The sequence below is a fragment of the Dermacentor albipictus genome, chromosome 2, assembly GCF_038994185.2.
Source record: "Dermacentor albipictus isolate Rhodes 1998 colony chromosome 2, USDA_Dalb.pri_finalv2, whole genome shotgun sequence".
NCBI lineage: Eukaryota > Metazoa > Arthropoda > Arachnida > Ixodida > Ixodidae > Dermacentor > Dermacentor albipictus.
The window spans coordinates 166,542,394-166,569,777 of record NC_091822.1 but is presented as its reverse complement, the minus strand read 5'-3'; the positions used below and the strand labels follow the sequence as shown (position 1 = coordinate 166,569,777).

Genomic DNA, 27,384 nt, shown 5'->3' with positions numbered 1-27,384 from the left:
TCGTCGAATCGAGATCGTGTGCGCCGCTCCCGAGCTGTGTACGTTCGTGCATCGTGCTGTGTATGTGCGCCGCAAGTGTAGTGCACCGCCGTAGGAGGTGTTAGTACACCATGCGCGTGCGCGGGCGGAGATTCCATGGCCGCGCAAGGGGTGAGCGGGGAGTGAAGTACACCGAGGGCGGCGCCGAGTCACCGTCGTGGGTGCGCGATCACCCCTCCCCTGCACCCCCCCTCCCCTTACGCCTACCTTCCGTTCTTTTCTTTAATGGACGTTTTCGTCCGCGAACACACGTAGTCGACGCCCGCTCGTCGTACTCCCATTGAGGCGTGAAGTTCGTGTCCCCTGTGCAACCCTGACGAGAACTGCAATGTCCATCCGGCGCCGACGTAAAGTCAGGTGAAGAACGGGTGAATGGAAAGGCCTCTCGCTTTGGGAGCTCTTTTCGTGTCACTTCTTCAGCCAGTTCTGCTCCGGTTTCGTCCCTGTTTTTCGCGTCAAGGTTCAGGTCAGCGTCCTAGGTCTCGATTAGGTCGCGTCCATGGGGAAGTTTGTCGACAGTTTTGTTCCAAGCTCCTAAGTGGTCGATTGGTCGGTTACGTCGGTTCACAGCCACTAGGGCAACACTGCACGTACACTATGCATTAAGCGGCAGTCACGATACGTGCCTTTCAGATCGCATCCTCGACGTGGCATCGACGCGTCCGTCTAGCGCTGTTCGCTGGTCACGCATCAGTCCTCGCCTTGACGTTTAATGCGACTACTGCTTACGGCTTACCTAATGTATGGCTTACCCGCAGCATTTTTATCCGTGACAGCAGCGCGCTGGTGCCACCTGGTGGATGCGCCGACGTCGAGTCGAGGGGAGTAGTGTGACGCGCTCGCTTCTCGCCTTCGACGTTTCAGTTGCGTCACAGGAGCGTGTGTCCTTCCTTCTGTGACGTCACAGAAACGGACTGCACTGCACTCGCCGGAACTTCCAATGGAGAGTCGCAGCCAAAATAGGTACAGCATACAAGAAATGGCAGTCTACAGCCACGAGGACGTATACGGCCTGTATTCTTTTGCAGTAGACTGCCACTGCCTGCGCGCTCGTCTGCTTACCCCCTGCGTCATTATTTCTTGCTTTCGTTTATTCTTTTCAGCCTGTTTGTCAGCATCCCGGGGGGTGCTTTGCAAGCGGACCTGCAGGCGAATGTCCTCGCGTATACGAATAACGCTATGTGGTAACACCTGCTGAGGCGGTAGACACGCGCATGCGCGGTCTCGAACCCGGCCGCCCATTCGTCTCTCCGCGAACCGGACGCACTGCGGCGAAGCTCGCGTGCGAAGTCGCGGTTATCATAATCGGAACGGAACGGAACAGCGTGCGCGCTTCGTGCTGTGCCTTCTTCACACGTACGCGAGCGAAACAAAAGTGTGATAAACAAATGAAAAAAAGGCGAGAATATTACAGGTGGAGCCGGTCCGCACGAGTGCGCTGAATGACCTCGTATTGCATGGGCAACACGTATGCAGGTGAAGATAAGGCAGGGAGAGGGAAAAAAATGACCAGGCTTAGCTTGGTTAAGCCAAGAATGCGTTGCATATTGCGCGTGTTGGGGCCCAGCTTTTCCTCCGGCTGTCGTGACGTCACGTCACGTGGTTGCGCTAAAGGTCAATGGTGGCTGCCCGGCCGCGCCCAAGGGCTGAACTGAGTGATTGCAATATGCAACGCATAAAACGAGGCCTCTGCGAAACAGAAACATAATAGTCGATTAATCCCTGCCGCCCGGGTTTGCGCTCTCCCGTCGGACACAACTTTTTTTGTCAAAACTCCACAGGCGGGAGATTCTAGCTCCGTAGAAAGGTCAGCAGACGCGTTCGAGTTTACAGAAAACTCGCATTGCAGGTATCTTCAAAGTGCGGGTAGTTCGCTGCGACCTCAGAAATAAGACTCGCACCTGTGCACGTGCTCATGTGGGGCGCTGCGATCGCATTACGTTCGTATCCGCTCCCGAGTGTGGGCGTCTTGCACACACGTGCACACTCTCGAGGAACCAAGTATACACAAACACGTGCGCACGTTGAACTAGAGAGGAGACCGCGGTTTTCACGCGTCGCTGGACCTGCAGCGCAACTTGTGTCCTTAACGCTACGCGGTGAATGGCACTCGAGTCATGAGAAGAAACCAACTTCTTCCTTTTTCCCGTGTTTTGCTCGTTCTCGCTCCTTGATGATCTCTGGGAGTTCCTGTGCGCTCTCCCCCATTGTCTGTCTACGTCCAGCGTCCGCGGATGCTCCACCGTGCCTCGTGCGCGCCTTCTTGCGCGTCCCGCGAAGGGCTCACTGAAGTGGCACGAAAGCTTGACTTGTGGCGCGGCGCGAGTTACGCCCGAAGGCGTCTACTTGCACTCCATAAACAAAGGAAGTGCAAGTAACTTGCCCCTGTTACTTTTTTTATTGTTTTCTTCTTTCTTTCCTTCTTTCTTTCTTTCTTTCTTTCTTTCTTTCTTTTGCAGGTATAAATGCTTATCTCGTTTTTATCCCTTTTTACTTTAGAGCTCCGCACCATACCCTGATAGAGTACGTTTGCTTTCGGGCACACGCCGAGTTAAGTGTATCGCCCAGGGAAGTGTAGTTAGAGAGCGAGATGCATCGAACTAAAGGAGAGCCTGGATAACGGCCAGGCTCACACAAACGGCCAAATAGCACATACGTATGTCCACGCGTGCAGAGGGCATTTCTTCCATAGTGCGGTTAACCCGCTTCTCGTTTGTTCTTATGGCTTTCTGGCCAACGCTAGAAGCTAAACGTTGCCTCTTGACTTTAAGCGTATCGCCTGCAGTAAGATGGCGCGTATAGCTCTCAGTCAGCCGCGCAAATGTTACGACTGTAATACGAAACTCGGCACTCACGCATTGGCATGCCCCAAAAATGTAGCGCGTTCGGCGCATTTCAGTCGCGAAGCTGATCACGAAACTGACACAGGCGCATTCTCACGCTCGGAAACTCGAAAGCTCCTATAGTCAATTTGCTCTATTTGCTATCACTTTACCTCCCCTCTCTCCCCAGCGTAGGGTAGCAAACCGAATCTACCCATCTGGTTAAGCTCCCCGCCTTCCCCCTTTCTTCTCTCTCTATCTCTTGCTGGGAGGTAATGGTCGGAAACACAAGCGCTGTTCTGTAGGCACCATGCAGGCAACTGAGGCTGTAGTGTACGCTCTCTCCGATTCATCCGCGAAACAGACGAAACGTCATTCGACGGCGACACACAACACACTCGCGCGCACGAAGACGCTGGGCTATAGTCCTGCGGCCAGGTGCAAGCGATAGCGCAGGCAAGTCAAAGAACACGGGGAAAATAAAAAAGAAAAGGGAAAAAGATAGGATGGATGGATGGATGACTAGGAGGTGTAAGGACACGCGGTCGGTGACGTCAACAGAAATACACACAAATACACACAGACACGTTCGCAGAGCGCACACCACGCCCTTCTGTTTCCAGAATACCTTTTTTCTTTTTTTTAATGTTTTCCTCTCTCCAACACACTGGCGCTTGCTATACGAGCGAAGACGTGAGGAAGGCGGCCCAACGGACGCGCCCATGGATGAAGAACAGCCGAAGAAGAAGCGGCACAGGAGGGGGTGTTCCGTAACGTTTTGGGCTGAATTGGTGGGGGGGGGGGGGCGAAGCCATCCGCCGGATATGGCTCAGTGGCGTCCGTCGCAGCGCGCGCCTCGTTTAACCTCGGTCGACGACGTTTCGCGAAGCCTGCTTTTTCGCTCCGCCGTCAATGGCGGCACAGTCGCAAACGTCGAAGAAACCGGCAGCGAGAAACGACAGCGCTTTGTAACACTGAGGTTGCTCTCTGTGTTTGTATTTACACGCACACTCGCCTTACTGCTGCTGCTGTCACGCTTCTGTTTCGTTGAAACGTTGCAGCTGTACGCGAAAGCCCGAGCAATTTGTATATATGCTCAGTTCTGGAATTGTGCATAAGCTGGGTGGCGCTCGAAAATTCTGAAATTCTTAATTCGCCTCAGGCCCATTGCATCATTGGCGTTTACTACATTCACCGGGCCGTGAAACACCACTTGATCGGAGAGAGAGAGAGAGAGAGAGAGAGAGAGATCGCAACACGTGACTCGGTGGCCTTTCCATTGCTGCACGTTGGTTGGCACGCAACGTCACTTTGAACTAACTACTTATATATTCACGTTCGTAAACTATCTAAATGTCCCCGCGCCGAAAGCATGCTCTAACTTGAATCAAACTTCGCGTGAACAGAGTGCTTTGGCGTGAGAAACGAGTTTCTTGCGGCCCCTTGCAGTGAGTGCATTTACACCAAAATTTTACTGTATCCTTGACTGACCAACCCACGCACGTGGGAGTGTTTTATATTATCGCTGTCTGCGGAAACCTACGTTATTTCTTCCACGCGTTTCCAGCTCGGTATTCACTGCTGTACGCGTGACTCTGAGCACAATGTTCGCACAACAACCTCTGCTGAAATTGGCGTTTGCTGCTGTGACATCCTAGCTGCCTGCAATTTGCAGCCCCTATATAGTGAAGCTCGCCACTCGTAAAATAAGTTGTAAAATACTTTTCTCGCGGTTTCAGTTTATTGCACGTGATCACCTTCGCAGATGCGGCGAACGCATATTGTACCGGGTGTTTCAGTTAACGCTTTCAGAAATTTTTAAAAATTGCCTGTGGCAGATGCCATAGTTCTAGTGCATTTGCTTGTCTACTTGGAGAGGCGGCCATTACTTGCACAAATAATTGGAATGCATAATCAACTAATTAACAAGAATTTACTAATTTACTTTCTAACTCATTACCTTGTGGCACGTATTGCAATTTACAAATTGTAGCCGTGGAGTTTGCAAGGCGGATAAACTTGGAACGTATTCTCAGGATGACACCCCTTGCGAGATAATAATTCCCGAGCTTTGCGAAGAAATGCATTGTCCTTCCAGCTACTTTTGTGCTTCAATGCATAAAACTACCATTTGCCAAGAAAGTAAGTGGAACGAAAGTGCTTTTTTACCGCAAGTTTGATGGCGCATCCCTCCTAAACGGTACCATGCACACAATTATATTCAAGTGGACGTGACTTGCAGTCTCGCCCGCTGGAGTGTGTAAATTGCAATATGTGCCATAAGGTAATTGGATAAAAATTTAATACCATGTGAATCCTGGTAATTAATCGCTGATGCTTTTCATTCTTTTGTGCAAGTAATGTCCGCTTCTTCGAGTAGACCAGCTCATGGACTAGAATTGCGCTATCTGTCGCAGGCGTTTCTTTCTTTCTCTCTCATTTTTCTTTTCTTTTTTGAAAGCGTTCGCTGAAACACTCAGAATGCGCTTATGGTATACGTGCTCTTCGGTTGCGTTCTACGACTCCCCCCCCCCCCCCCCTGCGACAAGTCGCCTGAAAGCTCAAACAACGCTTTATGTCGCGTTAGCAGCGATTAGTACGTGCTTACGTGCAGCGACGCACGTCTTCCTTGTGGGGAAGCAAACAACAAAGTACAGAAGGAAAAGAATAAGAATACATAAACAAAGACGAAAACTAACAAAAACTGTCGGTCGCAGGCCTGTGAAGAAAGCACAAAGGAGAAGAAAAAAAAAAAGAGAGCATCGAGCAATGATAAGAGCTGTTGTCGGCCGTTAGAGGACGTTCAAAAGATAAGAACGGCGGGGTAGTGGTAGACTGTAGGCAATCCAGGCGGTTGAGCCGGGTCGCGAGAGCGACACGCGAGCGAATCGCGGGTGACACGGAATGCGAACGGGACGTGTCAAAAAGAAACTACTACACGCGGAGAGGGAAGCCGAGAGAGTCAATTAGATAGTAAACCGGACAAGAGGGGAAGCGTGCGGAGGTTTAGGAATTGTTAGGGGGAGGGGGGCCGAGAAGGAAGGAGGAGGCGATCGGGAAGACCGTGAGCGACACTTGTAAAAAAAGAAAAGATGACTCGAAGCGAACAGCTGCAAAAAAGGAGAGGCGCGGAAAGCACGGGCGTTGTAAGGCAGGAGGGACTTATCGCCACGACGCGAGACGGCGCGTATCGGGGTGGGCTGGCTGTCTCCCTCGTCGGGCGACCGACGCCTCGAAGCCGCGGAGTCACCGCAGATAAACGAACACGTCCCCTCCCCCCGCGCACCTCAAAACCGCGACATACACGTGTAAACTGTTGGTGTGGGGCCGAGGCGAGATAAGCGGCGGTCGCACCGCGGCGATCCCCCGGTGAGGGGCTGGCGAAGTGGTGCGCGCCAATGGAGAGGTGCGCTTTGGTGTGCGTGTGTCTGTGTGTGTGTGTTCGTGGCGCGCCACCACCTACGCACGGGAGGTTTGTTAGTTCTTCGCCGATCCTGGGGGCGATTGCCGAAACGTCAGGTCTCGTCTATCCGCTCGGTGCTGGAAGCGCTAGAAACGCTTATTCTGGGGTCAGCGGAGCCCCTACTTGCCCTGAGCTCCTCTTCACAGCGAGACGTGCATTGTTCGTTAGCGAGCGAGAAAGAATACGTGTGTGCGTGCGTGCGCCTGTGTGTGCGCGCGTGCGTGTGTGGGGGGAGGGTGTGTGTGCGTGTGTGCGTGTGTATGTGTGTGTGTGTGTGTGCGTGTGTGCGTGCGTGCGTGTGTGCGTGCGTGTGTGTGCGTGCGTGCGTGCGTGCGTGTGCGTGCGTGCGTGTGTGTGTGTGTGTGTGTGTGTGTGTGTGTGTGTGTGTGTGTGTGTGTGTATGAACCCCTCTCGGCGTATATGACGTGCGCTTACAGAGATTCCTTGCCATATATCTTCAGCGCACAACGCGTGTTTCGTATACAAAAAAAGAAAGAAAGAAAGTCAAGTGCACTCAACAAGTCCGTTCGCATTTCGTTTGCATGCCGTCAAAGCGATATTTATCTCAGAAGAACGGCACACGCGGTCCGAACCTAGTCCTTTAGCGGACGCACGCAAAACAACTCCCCTTCAGTGCACACGATTACCAGCTGGTTTACGGAACGCAAAGGAAAGATTTATCTTCCTAAAGGGACAGTAAGGAGAGAGTCGCTCGCCGGGCATAGGCGAAACGCAGTGTCATCCGCTTCAGACACAACGTGGGCCCGACGGACATAAATTAAGAGGAGCGCGGCAAGAAGAGTTTGCATGAAGAGAATGTTATTGCCGTGCGCGTATTCGAAGAGCCCCCCTCCCCCCTGGTGTGTTGTAGGTCAGGGCTCGCGGTGTATACGGCGTAGGCAGGCAGCATATACGTGGGCGACGCACCGAGCGGTGATGAACGGCGCCATCAATACAAACGCAACCGCGATCTCGAGGGCAAGGCCGACGCGGTTCGGCGTTTTTATGCGAAGCATATTACGAGAGCTCAACCCAGCTCCTCAGGCGCGGCGGTGTCGCCTTGAAACCACGTGACACCGTGACGTCACGACAGAGGAGAAGTGGCTTTGGCTCAACTCTTGCAAGACGGGCTGGGTGGGAATCGAACCAGGGTCTCCGGAGTGTGGGACGGAGACGCTACCACTGAGCCACGAGCACGATGCTTCAAAGCGGTACAAAAGCGCCTCTAGTGAATGCGGTGTTGCCTTAGAAACGAGCTGTTTCTAAGGCGCACATTTCGTTGCCGCGCCGAACGCTGCTTTGCTCGACGCTCACCGCGTCCAATGCGGGGCGCGTAGTCGCTGCCCTGTAGCCCATTGTCTTACACCCCTTGGCGGGTCGACGGGAACGCTGTCGCGTTCCACTCTTGAAGGCGAAGCAGTAATGCATGAGTTGTTTCTTCGTCTAGCCGAACCAAATATAGCCAAGCAACAGCAGTTCACCAGGCTAAACAGTGGTTCAACAACTAAAATAAAGGCTAGTATGCTTCGCATCCTGGGCTTAACCTTAGCTAAGCCACAGCCATTTTTTTTATCGAAGCCGCTCTCACTTTTAACCGTGCCGCCGCTTGTATACCTGCGCATACTATACGCGTACGTACGCCCCAGCATTTGCGGGCCCCTCGCTTTTTGTGTCACGGTAATGGATGTAATCCCTCCGATGCGACCGGCGCGCCAAACTATTACAGCGTGGTTACGCACCGCGGCGAAACGTGCACCATCACTGCGCCTAAAAAAAAAAAAACAAGAGGAGCCTTCCTCTTTTATTCCGCGAGCACTCGCTTTCGTGCAAGCTATTAAAGAGAGGCGAGTCGAAAAGGCTTTCCGAGGCCGTGACCTCACTTCTCGGTTTGTCTTTGTATTCGTTTACGGATCGCGTGCTCCACTTCGAAAAAATGTGCGCGTGGTTCGTGGAAGTAGGGAGAACAAGTATATGGAGGCCCTCTTCTGGCCATCCTGCAGCGCGCATTGAATTGGGTATAACCGCGGCCTTTTCACCGGCCGTGCTTTTAATCTGTGTTAAAAGAGCACCGGTTTAGCATATTGGGCGACGTTAACGCGACCACTGTGATAGGCGTACATCTACAGCATGCTGATCGAAAGTCTATGTTTATTATCTTCCACCTTCGCCAGCGGCAAACTTGAAAGCTGTGAAAAGAACATCGACATTACGTCAATGATATTTCGTCCGTGACGTCACGTGGTTAATCCGTATGCGTACCCTGACTTGCTATAGACAGTTTACGCCGTAATAGAAAGCCCCGACTTAAATTTTGAATACACTCGCGATCATTTAACGCGCTCCTGCGTGCACGTGAACAATTTTGACGTACCGCTTTCGTAGTGTAATGGGGCTCCTGGGATTCGATCCTGCAACCTCGTGCTTAGCTGCAGAACGCCGTGCCTACCGAACCTCCGCGGTAAACGGAGCGAGTTTACGCCGAGCTGTTGAAAGGAAAGTGCAGCATACACTCGCAACTGCGTGTACCACCGCACGAACGATTACTCATACGGTGCGTTAGCAGCAAAGCTGTTAACGCCTCGTAACTGTGTCGACACCGAAAGGAGTCGCTTGTGGCGCCAGTTAGAAAGCGATTGTTGTCAAAGATACTCGATACACGTCTCTCTCGAAGCGTAGAAGAACCTCGACAAGAACGCGCGCGTACCAGATCTGGATCTCTCTCGTGTACAACCCACGGCACTCGGCTGACAATGGTCGCCACGCGAAGCACACACCGTGTGTGCACGTATCGACGCACGCACGCTGTGTATACGCTGGCCGCATCGGATACACCGGTGCACGGGAAGAAAGCATCGGTTGACTGCGGCGGAACGAGCGACGTCGCGCGCTGTTATCCGTGGAGCGGCGGCACCCGCATTCTGCAGTACGCAGGCCTTGGGTCAGTGCCTTCGGAGGGTGGCACCGCTCGTGGCGTGCCTGATGTATGGTGAGAGGCGCGGCTACCAGAGATTACAAGGCGGCAGCCCGCGGGACCACCGAAGGCTTCCGTCGTGACGCCGAGTTGAGATCTGATTGAAGCTAATCCCGGCCCCCCTGATATCCGCGCATATCCCGCCTCTCTCTCTCTTTCTCTCTCTCTCTCTCTCTCCAACTTTGCACCGGCTTTCTTTTTTTTGTGTGTTGTTGTTGTTGTTCGCATCCCGTCTCAGACGTATGATCATCGTTATTATTTCACCGTATGACATGCACGTGTCCCCGGCGCATGTCAAAAGACCCGCGCTGCTGTCCCGGCACGTCTTGAGTGCTACCGGAAAAGCGGGTACCTCGCCGGCTTTTTTGTTCGATGCTACTATACCTGCGCCGACGGCTGGAGGTAACGGCTGTATAGACGGTTTCATCGCGCGAGGAGGATAGGGCGCGCAGGGAGCCTTTCCTCCTCTCTGGCTTGGGCGATCCGGCGCGGCGCTGCTTGAAAGTATTGCTGTCGCGTGCTGCGGAACGATTTCTTGATGTTTTAGATCGTACTCTGTGAAATTTACGCCGTGTCCGTTCATATAAGGTCGTCAGAGAAGCCTTTCGGTGCATCGTTAACTACAATAGGCGGAAATATCTTTTGGGGGCGCGAAAATGTGACGCGTTTTTTCAGCCGCGGTGTACGCACATTGTCAGTCGCGGTGTGTGTATGTGTTGTGAACTATTTTGCTTATATCGGTTTTAATTCAGCAAAGGAAACCGGTGTCTCTGTATTAGCAGCATGAAATAGTAAATCTGTTCAATATCTGACCACTTGGCGTAGGGAGTAAAACATAAAGCATAAGAGCGCATGCTCGTGCACGGCCAACCTAAGGCAACCGCGAAACATCTAAGCGGCAGGCGCAATCAAATATTTGTGATGCACCGGCATCGTTCTCGCGCATTTCAAGTCTAGTAGGCTTGAAATTACCACATGTCTACGCTAGCCTTCCTGCATGAGGCCGATGGCGCTGCTCAACACAGCGATCTCTGCGGTTGGTGATCCAGCACGGTACATATGTAAGCTGTGCGCTTCGGCATTGCCTTTTTGGCCTGCATACAGCCATAATATATGAGGGATCGCATAAAAAGAATGCGATGCCTATTTTTGAGGACAAAATTTCCTTAATGCGTGTGAGTGCTAGAGAACGGAACGAACACAACCGAAAAAGAACTTCGGTTATCATCCTCTTTCTAGAAAAAGCAAGAGAAAACGGGCTAACGCCGCAACAGGGCCTCGCATAGTCACGCCGCACAACGTTTATAAATATATAACCGCTGATGCGGTATGCTTGGACCATGCGGCATATAGAACAAAGATATATGTAATCCAGCACCTACCACTGCTTAGGACGCTCGCGCAGTTTGTAAACAGTCCCTTTGCTGGACAAGCGTAATTGAGATTGTAAAGTATGCTGCTATCACTTGCCAAAACTATTTTATTCAGGGGCGGAAACCTCATCCATCGAACCAAGTAGTCACGCAATGTAACCTGCAGCGAACAGTTTGAACGCTTGTCAAAGTACAACATCACTTCTCCTATCGTAGCACAACGGTACCCACGCTCACGTTGTTACGATCGTCGCGTATGTTTCATGGCTCCTAAACCGCAGCTTAGAAATAGAGGATAACACTGCAATAAGGTCACATTAGTGACTGGAACATTCAGAAATACACAATTCATCTCCGAGGCTGATTGTAGACTCGAATATGCGCGCACACATCGCGCTGCGTGTTCCGTCCACCTCAACGCCAGCAGAAATTCTGGCCATGACGCCTCAAGCCACTTCAGCACGTCTCACAGAACCGTTTACCACGTAGAAGACGCACGTCATACTAAACAGGCCGCACGACGGCGAAAACAAACGCCAGAACCTGCCGCCGAGCGTATACCTGCCATGCAAAAGACCGCTTTCACCCAAGCCAGTATGGCGCTGCTCATAGGCGGCGCCACTGCGCTCACAATATGGCGGCGCCTACGAAAAAACGGTCTAGAGGAAACAGCAGGAAATGACGAGTGGGACGGCGAACGGCGCGCGTCTTGCTTCGGTAAACATCGTCATTTCCTCTCTCGTACGGAGTTCTCGTCGCGTAAAACTTGACCATACGTGCTCTCCGTTTTTCGGACGGCCTCGGTGGCCGGGACCAGCAGTGGTCTCCACCGACGTATATGGTATTCCAGCGCTGACCGTAACTCATACGCCAAGCTGCGTCAAAATTGCGAGCTTTCACGATAGCAAGACCAGCGCGTTCGAGGACAAAAGAACGCTGACTTTCTTTTGTCCCCCGATACCTGTTGTTGTCGTTGTTGTTGTTGTTGTTGTTGTTGTTGTTGTTGGTGGTGGTGGTGTTGTTGTTGTTGTTGTTGTTGTAAGTGTATGGTCACGTTGCTTCTGCTTTCATGATGACACATTCATGCATGCTTGCAAACATCGCGAATAAAAATATATTCACCATACGAAATATCGTTAGCCTTTTCTTTATCAACGGAAACGGACGAATGTGGAAGTTCTAAGCTTGACTTGAATACTGATCATGTGTCTTCTCTAATTTGTGCTTACGCTGCATACGTAAACGTCGCATGTATCTTATTGTCGCTGCCGTACTTCTTGGGGTACTCGTCTCAAGTTTCTCTCTCCTTCTCCCTCTCCTTTTCTCGCAGGCGAGTGGCCAGTACCGGCCCAAGTTCCCGAGCCCGTACCTACAAAAGGAGATATTCGTGTTGAACCTGGAAGACGGCTTCTTCGGCTGCCAAGTGAACGAGTCCACGGAAGTGCTACAGCTTTTCGAGCTGTCGCAGCTGTGCGATGGCGTGCCCCAGTGTTTCCAGGGTTCGGACGAACTGGCCAGGGACCTCAAGTGCACAGACAGGAGTGAGTGTCACAGAAAAAACTCGGCTGTGTATTCTCCCTCATTGAATGAGCCCCTTTTCGCAACTGTAAAGCAAGCTTTTCCGCAAGACTGACTTGCAATGCTAATGGCAGCACAGTCACTTAACCAAAAAACTCGACTGTATTCTCCCTTATTGAGTGAGCCCCTATTTCGTAACTTCGTAACTGTAAAGCAAGCTTTTCCGCAAGACAAGCTTGCGATGCTAATGGCAGCACACTCACTTTGCCAATCAGGGTTATGTATGAGGGAAATTTGTGCATCTTATGACGCGGGAATAGGTACACGCGGCTCGGTAACTATAAACAATGTTCTGTACACAAGCGTGCGCAAGCTTCATTTTAACCGCGACCGATTACTTTTTTTTCCTAATCGTAAAGCTAACTTTCGTAGTTTGCCAAGATAATTGTGGCGCAGCCACAGCTTCGGCGATCAATGTGGAGCACGAACGCAGTTCGGACCGTTTTTACGACACGGGAAATGTAGATGCGGCTCTCCTTGATGATGACTACGTGTGACAAACACACAAGCACCAGCATGCGCAGCTAGCACTTCGCCTTCGTTTGAACCAAAACATGAACCATTTGCCAATGCCGCCATTCTTTGGGGGAAAATGCACAACGCAGAGAAGCGCACTTGAGCAATTGGAAAACTGGTCCAAATGACGTCTCGTGTACGCCTTCCTAGCTTTTAGGCCATGTTGGATCACTGCATGCCCGAACGTGGCGAGTTTCTGCCGGGTAATCGTCACTACTCATTACGCCTTTCAGAAACCAAAAGAGAGTGCACAAAAAGGGAGGAGTACAAGGGGTACACGTGCACAAAAGTATATACCAGACATGGTGCTTGGAACACGAGAAAGCTCGAAATGCGGTATCAATTTGACAAAGCTGTCACGACAGCCGGTATATTGGTTTCAAGGCACATGCATTCTGTAAACGTGGCAGAACATTCAGCAGTCGCACTTGTAAGTATCAATCCCGTAAGGACGACGTGGCGTAAAGTCAGGTGCGTGTGTCCTATACGACACCTTAAGGTGGTACCTATACTTGTAGGCAGAAGACAGCGTCAAACGTTTGCGGAGACATCCTGTAATGCAGCTTGTGGCAAGAAAACTACAACCAAGCATGCACACAGCGTCTATCAGCCAGACTTGTATACGCCGGACTCAGGTTGTTGAAACCCGCAATTCCCGCGTAATCTCACGCGTGGTCTCGCCGAGAATAAGCTTAAGTTTAAACGCTAGGCGTGTCGTGTTGTACGTCTCATGCCTGTTGCTTTCGAATTCACTGTGAGCACACTTGAAAGCTTGAAGCGTTATTCAACGGCGGCGTACAGTTCCAACTCCATGCTTACGGCATTGGCGTATACAGACACCGAGCTGCTGTGGGAGCAACGTATCGTTAAACGCCTATCGGGAAATGCTTCCTATCATACTTCGTAAGGGCATCACACACGCATAGCAGCACTCCTTTCCATACGACTATCGCGCAGCAGCCTGCGATGAGATGCCAGGATGGTATTCGGGCATCAAGCAGTAATAGTGCGCTTTCGAAATCAACCGGCACGTGGTTGTTTCGAGAACGATTTCAAGAGTCAACGCCCATCTGAAAGTCCGGTACTCAACTCGTGCTCTCCGTGCTTCTTCTTCTTCATCATTTTTTTTTTTTTTTTTGAGCGGCTGGCGCCATTTAAGCAATAAAAGCCTACCGGCGCTGGCTTTACGACCTCAAATCAAGCGCCAACTCGTTCTGGCACGACGATATAATGCTACTTTAATATTAAATTCGTGGGCCGGCCAGAGATAGAAATAAGTCGTTTCCCGAAGTAGATTGTCTCCTGCAGCCGCAGGCTGCCTCTGCCTGGAGTTCCGAGTGTACTGCAGGATAAGCACTCTCTATAAAAAGCCTGCCTCCCCCCCCCCCCCGCCGCCCCGCGCCGTAAATACAACAACGAATGAATAAATAATAACGCTTCGCGTAGCTTTGTAGCGCACACGACACATCTGCCGGCCGTCAAGCGCAGAGTGTACAATCCGTAAAGTTTCGCATACGGGTTATGGAGTTCCGTCGATGGCCGCGAAAACTATATTTCAGCTTTTGCCACGTCCACATTGGCGGTGTGTTGTCCCTGAAGCTCCGCGACGTCATTTTCCATTCAGAGTGGGGTAAATAAGAAGCCACAAACACCATCTAGTAGTTTTTGCTTCTTTACATATAAGTATACATTACATAAAAGCCATACGGCAGAGATAATATGCTTTACGTAATGCTGAAAATTATTCTCGCATTTCACTTTTTTTTTTCAAACGAAACTTCGCGAACGCCGAAGAGGAAGCTTGAGCTCCGGTAGTGCTCTTATTTATTTTACCTTTTTTGTTATAGGTACCTGCCTGAACACGGAGTATTTCTAACTGTACAATTTTACCCGTGTCCGGCTTTTATCAGCCTGTCGCAGTAATTGGTCCAGGAAACGAGCTCGAAATAGTTATGTGTGTACGTAACCAGTTTTTGTCAAAGTATTTTAAGCCATTTCTTGCTTATTTATCTACTCTCGATTACGGGAGAGCCAGGATTTTTTGTACAAGTTAACTTCCCTTCTAGCAGATAGTCACTTGCACATAACCTTCACCTGCTTACATGCATTCAACAACATGTATATGTATGTTGCAATTAGATGATGCGTAAAAATATACCGATCTAAGCGGAGCATGCCGTAAACGCTCAGCTATGCAACTCTCCACTGTGCTTGTGATCTCTCTTGGCCTCAGCAGCAGCGTTATAAGATCGCGTGTACTTGGGCGCGTACCGTGTATATAGCTCTCACGTGCTCGTATAATATCGTCTTGTGTTTTTGTGCCGTCATCGTGACCCACAAAGTGCGTATCGTCATTAGTATTGGGGGGGGGGGGGGGGGGTCATTTTCTCAGCAGCAGAGAACCTCGTTTACTTTTTTTCAAATCCAACTCATCGACAGCGAAACTAACGCTTACGTGGTTCGCTTAGCGGTCGCCACTTTCCCAGCGGTTGGTCCCAGATTATGGGGCACGGTTAAGGTCGCGTCGACGTCATGGTGTGATGCGAGGTATCGAGCTCGGAGCCCCATCAGCTGGCGTATAAAGTTGGCCACACTCTAGCAACGACGCTTGAAAAACTGGGATCGTTGTACCGTCGCTGTGGACCACTGGCCCTATACACTGCGGAGCGACTATGCAGGCATCGAAAAAATACAGGACGATATAACTTCACCAAGCTGCAAACAGGCGTGGTGTACCTGGGGGCCTCTATACATATTGTACACACAAAATGAACAGACTGCTAATGTTCTTCCGAGCTGTACACTCTTTGAACAATAACCTCTGCCAAGAAACTATTAACAACTCGATCAAGTTCATTAAAGCATTGCCTTAGGAGAAAATTCACGCCATTTCGATTCCCCAGACAAAGTGTAGCAAACAAAGCCACAAGAAAGTATGAAGCCACACGCACGAACATTAGACAAGTCCGAGTACTACTCATTGTTCCCAAGATCGTTACCACGGCAGCTGAATGATCGTAGCTTCAGAGTTCCCTTTAGCGAATTCTTTCGGGAAAATTAATGTCCCTTTAGCCTTGAAATGCGCGGTAAAACCCGTCCTTCACACCAGGCGTCCCCGTAGCGTCGTGCTCGCGTATTTGTAGTCACGTGACCTAATCCGCCTAGACTACGAGATGCGCGGCTTGGCTGCGACCACTTTTATTTACTTATTTTTCTTATTCTTCTTACGAACGTGTCTTTCTCGAAGCTGCCAACTTTATAGAGAAAGCGGCATTTTGGGATTTCCGAGGACACCCTCGATGCGCCATTAGAAACTTCGAGACGACTGCACAAAGAGGGGAGGCGATCTCTGGCATTCGTCGCGGCAAGCAGGAACCGATAGCGATCTCCGAGCAAACTCCGCGGGGCGCAGAGCAAATAGTTCGTCCATCTTCATATGTACGAAGAGCCGTCGTTTAACAAAGCGGCGCTGGAAGGAGACGTGGGGCTTCGCGGAAGACGCCGAGGGGGGAACCGCCTGCGATTTATGGTCGCCAGCCCGGGCTACGCACGCTCGCCGCTCCATTTATCACAAGCCTCGCGAACCCCTTTCCGACCGACGTTAAAGAACGGAAAAGAAAAGAAAAGAATCTGGAGGGGCGGAAGATGGAGCGTGATGGCGATAGCTGTTGTTGTTTGGTCGGATGTCGACCCTTTGATGCACGACTTGTTTAGGAGCGAAATAATCGGAACCAAAACATTAAGCAACAGACACGACAGAGACTCAGCACGGCGTATCCCTTATGAAAATGGTTATGTCCTTTATGTTTACTGTATGTTTCCCGCAGTTCACATGAGGAAATATCCTTTATGTTTCCTCCATGTTGAAATTTGGCCACTGCTTTTATGTTTCCTCCGTGTGTCCTCCCTTTATGTATCCCTTATGTTACCGTACTTTATGTTTCCTCCATGTTGAAATTTGGCCACTGCTTTTATGTTTCCTTCGTGTGTCCTCCCTTTATGTATCCCTTATGTTACCGTACTTTGTTTCCTCCATGTTGAAATTTGGCCACTGCTTTTATGTTTCCTTCGTGTGTCCTACCTTTACGCATCCTTTATGTGGCCGCAGTGACTAAATCCTGTATTTTACGTAGACATGCATAAATGAAGAGTTCCGTGTACACATTTTATATTTATAAATTTTTCCTGAGTTAAAAAGTTTTGCATTGGTTTTCATTGTAAGGTTACTGTTCCCTACATGATGCAGCGCATGGATTGAAACTCTGCTATGGCACAGAAATTCATGCCAATTTGTTCTAAAATTACAAACTAATTAGCCTTCATAGACTATTTCAGTATAACACTTGGAGAACCACTGTACGTTCCTCACTGCAGTGCTGCTGTTCTAGTTATGTCTTTGTGACTAATATAATATGTAATGTTTGGATGGAAAGATCAGGTTGGATCAGTGCTTGCACTTTTAAAAGGAAGTTTTGACTATACTTTGCAAACGTTTGTCTGAAACTACGAACAGTTTATTGGACTATCTGAATGTTACTTCAGTTTGCCACGTCTGCTCACAGCAGACCTCTGGAATGTGTTGCTTGGGTGAGAGCTCACAAGGCACCTGAAAAACAAAACAAAAGCCAATCTTTTTCACTTATTCAAAAATATTCATTTAAGCAAGAACAGCCTGGCCTGTATGCACACAGCTAAGAAACGTGGAGAAGTCAAAAACAGATCATAAAAACATCAGGGCAACACAGAAGCTTTTAACTAATTGTTGTTTGAAAGAGACTGAGCTGCCAGTCCACTCAGGTATTAAATTGCTCACAAATTTTTTTAAACATTTCTGCAGCAGCTGCTAAGTAGTACATGACCTATAGGAGTAGGCAACTGGCCAACAAATCTTTGTGTGCCTGCTTGTACAGATGTCTCGTAGTTATATCTCAAGTGGTTACACTGTTATATGGTAAAATTCAGGCGGGAATAAAACCAGCCGCAAACATCAGACTACATGGGAAATTATCACCAAAACTTAAAGATCTAGTAAATCAAATGAACAATCGATTACGAAGGGTCTAAAACCTAGACCGCGATTTTGTAGCGATCCCTTTTCCGATGCTACTCCTTTTGCTCATTGATCTGACCGACATTCCGCTATCGTTATTAACTATAACAGCCAGCCGTGAAAGGTGGGTTATAAGAGTGGCAAACATCGAGCGCAAAGCATCGCAAGAAAATCGCATCCCTTATTAGGCAGTGCTACAAGCCACTGTCTTTAACAATCGCAGGAACTCACATCCCGTTCTTCGGATGAAAATATTAATGAAAACGAGCGTCTGATTGAGATGCCTCGATTAAAAAGAAATTTCGCTGTTGTAATGTCGGTCTACATTTGCCCTACAATATAGAAGACAAATACACGAGCACGTCGAAGAACACAAACAATGCAGACAAGTTCTCGCGAAGCTGCACTTCAATCTGAACACTATCAATAAAGTAATCTTCACACAAGCTAATACCTGTTCAAGTGTCAAACATCGCAGTCGCGTGCCAACTCGCGATGCCCGTGACACATCGACATGCATTACAAACGTAACTTGCGGAAATTCATATCTACGGAAGAATTTCTTGCCGGGAAACTACCGAGAAAACAGTAACTTTCAGCGTTTACGTAAATATTTGCCCATTAAGTCCCAACAATCAGCGGTGGTAGCACATCACTCCATAAAGCAAGTAAGCGGTAAGAAATGATACATTTCACGGAAACTCCCCTCGTGAAACGCTTTGCTAAATGTGCACAGCAACATGGTCAACGTACGCTCAGAAAGTGTTCTGTTGTCGTTCCACAAAGCTTACTACATGAACCAAAAGCTGCGAGAATGCGCGCAAGCGTCAGACCTGCTTACCTTCAATGTGGTCAGCAAACGGCTTCTTCGTCTCGCAGGCACCACGCGACGACGCTCTTTCCGGCGCGAACACTGTTGAATTGCCGATGAACACCAGCGCACGAAAGCACAACTGTCAACAAATTCTTTCACGCACCATAATTCGAAGCCACAGTATCAGGTATTCCACCAGCGAACGCGGACAGGCGAGAACAAAGGCCGCTCGGACGGGCGCTGTAGTACACAAGACACTGGCGTATCACACGAAACATAAGGCGAACTAATGGCGTTACACGAGCCCAGAGGTTTCCTGATGGTTAATGCACACGGTACGGATCACAGTTTGTTTAGGCACTTCGAAAATATGATTAAATTACTGTGTAACGAACACTCTCACCGCTCACAGCAACACAGCGTGGCCCAGCTCACCGTCAACCGTTACACTGCGGCAGCGCCGCACTGCGGTTAAAACGTGAATTTAGCCTCCGAGATCTACATTTTCCTTTAGGGCGTGCATTTTGGAAAAGCACGGCCTTCGAGATTTAAAAACGTCGTTGCTGGAAGGAAGGCTGGTATTTAAACACAAATTATTAATTTTAAAGTGTCTTGGTGCGCTGCCTTGTTTTTTTAAAGTATATGCAGAGATTTTAGACGAACTATGCGCGAACGCTTGTCCTGTGGTTTGTCGGCGGACACGAGCCAATCAGCGCGCATCATGTGCTGTTCCGTCGCTTGGGATGGCGCACGGTCCCGCGAGAGCTGTGACGCCTACCGATTAGAAATTCGGAATTGCCACACATATACACGCTTCTTATGGTGCCCAGTGGCGTGTTTTTGAGAATGTCAGGCCTTATCTTGCATAGGTGGAACCATATTTGCTCGTAGCGTAAGGAATGAAGGCGACAAAATGTGGCGATGGCTGGCTTGCAGCGGCAGCGGAACTTCGGCCAAAGTGAAACAGGCGTACTGCTTGCATGCTCGCGTAATCAAATACGGCCATACTCCGCACACAACTTTCATACTTAGCCAACTCACAATTATAAATTGTTCAGTTGTACGCCCAAGCAAGCATTTACGGGATCCGCGCTGCCCTGCTTCTACGCGTGCTAATATCGACACAGCAGTTACTCGTACTTGTGGTCAGCGCGAAAGCGACACGGACAAAAGGAAGAAACACAACAAGACGGCGCTGTTTCTTCGGAGTGTTCCTTGTTTCCGCGTTGCTTTTGCGCTGTTGCTAAAGGTACGATGAATCGTAACCAACTCGCCCACTATATGCTCTATGTTACCTACGTGTGCACTGAAGTGCACACCTAGGTAACATCCCGCCGTAAACACAAAGGGCACATACTACAATAATTATAATAAGGGTTGTTTTCTTGGGGCAAAGGAAAGGATAAGTCAAGATTTAGTACTTACAATGACTCTGCAGAGTGTATTAACGGCTGTCACAAAGTTCAGGTATATCTGCCTGTATTATATGTACAGACAGTTGTTATGTGCACTCTATGTCACCTACATGTGCACTCAAGTGTACACTCAGGTAACACATAGTGCACATCCAGTTAACATCCTGCGGTAAACATAAAGGACACATCCTAGAGGCATAATAAAGGTCACATCCTCGAGGTATACGTTAGGATGAGTAAACATGTGGTACACACAAAGTTGGCGTCCCGGAGGTCACACAAAGGACAAGGAATCATAAAGGTCACATAGGGCACAAGAAGGAAACATAAAGGAAACATAAAGGATATGACCATTTTCATAGGGGATATATACCGGCTATGCTTTCTACTGAGCTTTCTTTCTACCTGTGTCCGAGTGGCGGCGGGGTAGCAAATGGATGCTCCCAGCAGTGCATTGAATGGGGAAAAGAGGAACAAAACATCTTGCGTTGTTGTTGCGTGCGTGTGTGTGTGTGTGTGTGTGTGTGTGTGTGTGTGTGTGTGTGTGTGTGTGTGTGTGTGTGTGTGTGTGTGTGTGTGTGTGTGTGTGCGCGCGTGAGCTTCGTATACGCATGTGTACGTACGTATACGCGATCCGGTATGCCAGGTATGCTCGCTCTCCCCTCGATTGCCATAGTGAACCGGGGGGGGGGGGGGAATGTTCGCTACAGCGCTTAGCTGCGATTGCTCGCTAGTTTCTTTATCTTCGTTCGCTTAAAACACGCCACCTATTTGTAACCGTACCCGAAGGCATGCCATCCCAATTGCCTCATCTCCGCCGCCTGTCGTGAGGGCAACGATATATATATCCTGATTAATAGCATTCCCATGCGTTGCGCAGTGACCGGTGGTTCTGTAATGCGCTTGCTTTCTGACGGTAAAAGAAAAAAAATAGTCTGTAACGCTTTAATGATGACGTGCGCCGTGGCCGGAATCAAGCAGTCACCGGGACACACTACAGTATTCTTCACCCGGCGTTTTCTCCCAGATTCCCGACCCCTGGCGGAGCTTCGCTCAGTCGCAGGGTCAGTGTGCATGAACTGTATACATATGCAAGCACAAAAGAGGATGTCTACATTTTCCAGCTAGCTATTTTCCAAGAAGACCCCCGCGGGCTCTTGCAATCTCGACTTTTCCTTTTCCGTTTCTTTTTCTTTGTTTCTTTTTCTTTCTATATTTAAAAACGTGGGCTGGGGCTGACTCGCTGTCTTTCTGCATTAACGTATACTACACGCCTCAAGTGCGCGGAGGCAGGCAGAACGTGTGGTTTTCATTCCCATCGAAGTCATTTTTCTTCGCTCACCTTAGCTTAGGCCTCTCTATATGAGAAAGCGATCTCTCCAGAGGTGGCGGCCTTATTGCGGAGATCGTTTTTCACATCGCGGAGTCAACCGTTCCTTTCGCCGACTCTCTCGGGAAGACGGAGTTGGACTGACCCAAGAATGACGTACCGACCCCGCTGCGGGTTTAGAAGCGTGCGTGGTATCTGTACCATCATATAGGCAAGTAAAAGAAGACAGTCCAATTTGGCAATGCCTGCAAATGGAAAGGGTGTGCGATGACGCACGACACACGTCACTCGCTCACGTGTCTCTCACTTGACGGCCCACTACATTTTCTTTCGGTAATGTTGCTTAAGGCCCCGAAACTTGTTGAAGTTAACGACTAAGTTGAAGTGAATCTAACTCGGCCTAGTCAAACATATCTCTCCATGTTGTGTCGCCTTAAAACGTAGATCAAGTTGTTCGTCGACAGAGGACTCGGCCACAAGGCACCACTTTGTAGCAACATACATGCGGCATCAGTGTCAGGCAATCATGGGAGAGATCCCTTTGGCGACGCGGCTAACCAGCGATTGTAAATTTCTTACCTTCGAGCGTATTCCTGTTTCTACGCGACCTCTCTAAAAAGGCCACTGGTATCAACAGACCCCCCGCACTCTAGTTGGCGTGTGGAATTTGTTAACGCACCTGTCCTGCAATTACGCTGTTGACCGCTGTAATTTTCCTAACAAGGCTCTGAGAGCCGGTCTGTACACGTATAATATAGTCGAATGCCCGCCGGTATAGTAGTGCATACGATGTACATCGCGACTCGGGAAAATCAACGTAAGCAGCGACGAGCGCGAATACATCGAAGGTCGGGGACATTAGCCCTAGTAAACTGATTACGCCGGTATTTAGGTAATTGGGTGATAACGTATACTATACGATACCTCCTACTTGAAAAGAAAATAAGTGCGCTAGTGCTATCAGTGGTAACCGAACCAAAAAAAGAAAAGATGTCGTCGCCGCCGTACAACAAGCATTTCGCGATATACTATAGGTTCTGGCTCGAAACAGGTTTTAAATTGCCCAATTATATGCCCCCGCCATCGGTTTATTTACCGCAAGATTAATCACCAATTAGCGTTCTACAAACTGACGAGAAGGAAACAAACCGACAGAAAAAAGAAAGGAAAAAGATGTGCACGCTGTGCAAACGCGGTAACCGTGGTGTAAGAAATTACCGGCGGCTTGCGCTCGCCGAGGTCTGGCCTCAGACCAAGCTCGGAGGTCCCGGCCGGTAAGGCTGGTCGGCTAACCCTTCGACGCCGCCGAGGCGCTCTGTGGCAAGTTTGCGAGTTACCGGCTGAAAAACACGCGCGCGCACAACGTGAAACAAATGTAAAGTTACTTCTGCTGTCAGTGGCTGGTATTATTTGGCGTCTATACTGTTGGGCAAAGCGCGAAGAAATGGTCGAAAAGGAATATAATAAAACTTCGTGTGCAATTTTACGTCCATTTGCATGCGAACGTTTGTACGTGACTCCGCTAGCTTGCAACGCATTTATTCAACGTATAATCGTCTGGAAGCTACGCGAAACGTGACTCAATGCTTGTCTCAAACCCAGCGTTCCTCTTTCTCAAACAGCAAGCCGGAGGGGCAAAAACTTGTTGACCTGACTTCTCGCACGTTCTTGACTAATGTGTTTGCCAATGCTCACTGACGTACGCAATATCTATCTATCTATCTATCTATCTATCTATCTATCTATCTATCTATCTATCTATCTATCTATCTATCTATCTATCTATCTATCTATCTATCTATCTATCTATCTATCTATCCGCCCGTCCGTGCGTCCGTCTATCTATCTATCTATCTATCTATCTATCTATCTATCTATCTATCTATCTATCTATCTATCTATCTATCTATCTGTCTGTCTGTCTGTCTGTCTGTCTGTCTGTCTGTCTGTCTGTCTGTCTGTCTGTCTGTCTGTCTGTCTGTCTGTCTGTCTGTCTGTCTGTCTGTGCCGTTCAATATTCTTGCTACCTTCTTTTACTCTTACTTCCATGTTACTCCTTTCTTTACTCCCTTCGAATACCTGGCTAATTTCCAAGCGTGTCAGGCTCTCACTCTCCGTTCTGCTCGACAGTGCAGTGCTTCTCGACCTGCCAGGAATTTTCATCGAACTGCTCCCGGAAAATTGCTCGCGTGGGCCCTTTCCTTAATGGGTTGCGGTGATCCGCGTGCATGTATACGTTCGCTCGGGCTATAAAGCGACTGGGTGCCGTGACGTCGACATCGCTCTCTTTCTCCGGCCTAAATAAACTCGATTATACTTGTTGATACACGAAAGTGCGCGCTCCAGGATACGGCGGAACGGCAACGCCGCGTGGCCAGCTAGGCGTATCCGTCGCAGCTCGTGTACGCGTAATGGGAGTCTGCGGTTTTTTGGAAGCTTATCATTACGTCGTCACCGCGCGTCACGTTAATTCTCTGCCCCCCACGTGACGCTTTTCTTTTTCTGCCTAGTTTATACCCACATTATCTGTGCTGCTCGCCTCGCGCAGTTTATTGCTCTTTCTCCGGCTTACGAACTATTATTGTAGTTTATTTGACGTTTCGATTCGTTTGTTTCGTTTCGTAAGCAGGATACGGACGCGAGCTTGTGCAGTCCGTGATCGGCGGGCGTTGCCGAATTTTCTCGCGCCTTTGCAGAAATTTAGGTGGAGTATTTGGAGAATCCGATTGTGGCCGGCGTGTGTGGAAGGGAGCGAGAGATAAACAAAGGAAAAGAGGGCGGTCTACTCTGATTGACCAGAACGTCCATTGGCTCCGCCCTTCGCGTCTGAGCACATTGACACCTCGCCCACGTCGCAACGCCTTTGCGAGAGAGCCGTCCAGAGCCCTCGGAACCGCAGCAGCGCATCAAGTACGGGGCTGCCGTTGCGAATGTTTTTGTCGCTGGACTCTCACATTTAGCGTCGCGCGCACCGTGAGGTCGTCGCAACGCAGCGTCCTTCCGGGGGCACAGGGAAAAGAAATGTTCTGTACTCGAAAGCGCGTGAGTCGCCTCTGCAAAGGCCGTTGTTTAAGTTCAGACCTTTCTCGACAGCTTTCTTTCTTTCTTTCTTTCTTTCTTTCTTTCTTTCTTTCTTTCTTTCTTTCTTTCTTTCTTTCTTTCTTTGTAGTAGATGATAGCTGCCGGAAGAGGAGAAAGAACCACTCCTGTGCTATTTACACGCCTACACGAGCAGGGCCTCTGCAGAAGCAGTCGCGTTCAGACGTCGACAGCTGTCAGCGCGTGTGCGACAAATGGCCCGAGGCTATATGCTGCGGGCCAGAGCAAGAGAAACAAAGGCCACACGAAGAAATCTAAAGGAAGAAGTCGGACGTCACAGGTGCGCGGGTTGCTGAGGCAAGCGAATGAGCAGAATAAGAGTACATGCCGAGAACAGCAACACGGCACTGAGGTCCTGGCGAGCAAATAATGTATGTCCCAATCCAGTCATCTGGACATCTATCCTTGACCTGTAGGTTCGCAGGAAACTGCCTTACGAGGCACACTTAGTTCAGCGTCTCAACCTAAGCGCTCGGCGTTGACTTCAAGCACTCGAAGCTGCGGTATTCGGCGCGTATGCTTCATCGACCGCTCTCGCGCAGCTCAACAAGTTGGTTGCGTCGCGTGAACTCGGAAAGGTCGAGGTCCGCCGGTGTAACGCTACCGCACGCGGTTCCCCGAGGTAGGCGAATTTTCCCGAGCTCGATTCGCGGATACCTGCGCTGCCGCTGTATACGCGCACGAGCCGTATAGAGGCGTGATCCGAAGCTGCTCAAGACGGGGTGCTAAGCAGTCTAGTGAAATGCTTCGTGTGAGGTCTTAAACAGATCCCAGGCCTAGAAGAGGAGCCCTTGCGTCATTCCACACACACACACAAACATACACCGGGTAATTTCGTTCCCCGAAGAGTTCTACCATAAATGCACCTAAAGAGGTCTACTCACTGCCCCGTCCCCCTCTCATTGCTGCCCCCCCACCCCCCGCTATACCCGCTTCTATGCGTACTACACACACACCTCACGTGCGCCGCGAAAGAGTTAGTCCAGCGCAGGCGTGGTGTATATACATCGATGGGGCAGCGATTGCAACAAGCCCGCCCCTGGCCTCCGTGTCAAGATGGAGGTGCTTATTACGGGAAGAGTGTTTACATTTGTCTCGCGGCTTCTGCGCGCGTCTTGCACGTACGCGCTGGCCGCAGAGGTGGCGAAGTGGGGAGGACGGCGTATAGGTTGGCGAGGCTGAGAACTGAGGCGAGGAAGGAGGCGCCGCTAATGGATCTGCGTCTCGACTTTTTGCGCCGCTTTCCTTAATGCGTGCTGCGCCCGCCGCGAACGGGGTAACCTCATCGAAGCCAACCAGTGCGCGTGGGCATGCAACGCGGCTGCGCGCATTTATCTATATACCCGCGCACCTGTTACGATTCTTTGGCCGCGGTGTTTCTCTCTTGTGTTGCTCGGGCGGCTCCCCAATATTGATTCCTGCCGCCTGTAGGTCGGTCGGTCAAACCACTGCCGAGATTGTTAATGGTTTGCGGCATGCGGGCGTTCGAACTGATTTCCTCGGAGGTCGCGCGCTTCGTTTGCCTATTGAAGAGGCGGCACCCTTTGGAAACGCACCACATTCCTACACGGCACATTGATCGACGAGGTCGCATATACGTAGCTATGCCAGTCTCGGTTGTCGTCGCCCCTGTTTTTCACTTTGTTTGCCGTAATACGGCGTCCCTCCATGTATAATAGCAGGGACTTATTGTTCATTTTTATGAAGAGCTTTATTATTCTCTCCCGCCCCACCCCTCCCGTCATATAAGGAAAGAAAAATCTCTGAACCACCCAACTATGCAAGGAAGACAAATGAACTGAGCGACCACTTCTGCATACGCGGTACATGCTCTCGCGCCTCTATGGGAGCATGCATTCACGTGCTGGCAATTACGTCTTTTTTTTTTACTTGTGATAGCAAGTTATACTTAGTGTTTGCATTAGCCTTAGAAGCCTCTTGTTTGAAGCTTTTTTTGTGTGTCATATGGGCCTCCGAGATGCGTAATCACGCAAAATTTTACTTGCACTGTCAAGGCACGCTTACTGTTGGCACTGTGTGGTTCGTGTGCAGCTTGTCTGACGCATGTACTGCATATTATGTCTAATTAATTCAAAAGCTAATCACTAAAACTGTACAAAGAGGGAAAAGACGCACAGTTGGACGCGGAAGTCTCGGAGGCAACAGCTGTCACTCGTTCAGTGCGTACTAGATGGTGCCACAGTACTGCGCCGCAGCAAACATAGCGCCACTAGGGCGCGTAGCGTCTCAGCCTTGCGAGTGCAAGTCCTTTCAGACGCAGTTTTATACGAAGATTCTTTAGTTTCGTTTACTTTTCTCTGGTCCCCTTTCTCTCTTTCTCCACTCTAGGGTGGTAAACCAGCTGCAACTCGAATAACACTCCCGCCATTTCTCGTCTTTCTCGCTTGTCGCTGACCCAAGCGCCGTCTTCTTTCGCTTCTTCGCAGATCACTGCCATCCCAAGATGCCCCGGTGTACGAACGGCGCCTGCTTGGACAACCTGTGCTACTGTAACGACGGCTACGGAGGCAAGGGCTGCGAAATGCCAGGTGAGAAGAGCGACCGGTGTAGTGAAGTGCAAGCATGTATTGTACTGCCGCCTAGTGTTGGCGAGACGGCACACTTTTCGGCGTTTCACACCTACTTGAAGAGGGAATGTAAGAGGCAGGCCCTTTCGTATAGCCGCTATGCTATCGTAGCCACACTATTAGACATCGGCCAATCAGGCCTATGTGGCACCGGCCACGGTCTACCACCTTCGTAGGCCACCCGCCAGGATCACGGGGAACAATGTTTGTATGATTAATTTCCTCGATGTAGTAAAGGCAAGGCGCAGAAGACCAGGACTCAAGAGGAAGAACACAAACGATGTGTGTTCTTCTTCTTGAGTCCTGGTCTTCTGCGCCTTGCCTTT

At 49.8% G+C, this 27,384-nt stretch overlaps 1 protein-coding gene across 1 annotated transcript in view; it reads left to right on the top strand.

Annotated features, from left to right (window-relative positions):
• The window catches only part of LOC139056277 (uncharacterized), a 235,278-nt gene that overhangs the window by 59,038 nt on the left and 148,856 nt on the right, over positions 1-27,384 (top strand). Inside the window, exons 2-3 of the mRNA XM_070534376.1 lie at positions 11,999-12,209; positions 26,918-27,019. Of these exons, the coding sequence (XP_070390477.1) occupies positions 11,999-12,209; positions 26,918-27,019 (313 nt within the window). The remainder of the gene's footprint in view (positions 1-11,998; positions 12,210-26,917; positions 27,020-27,384) is intronic.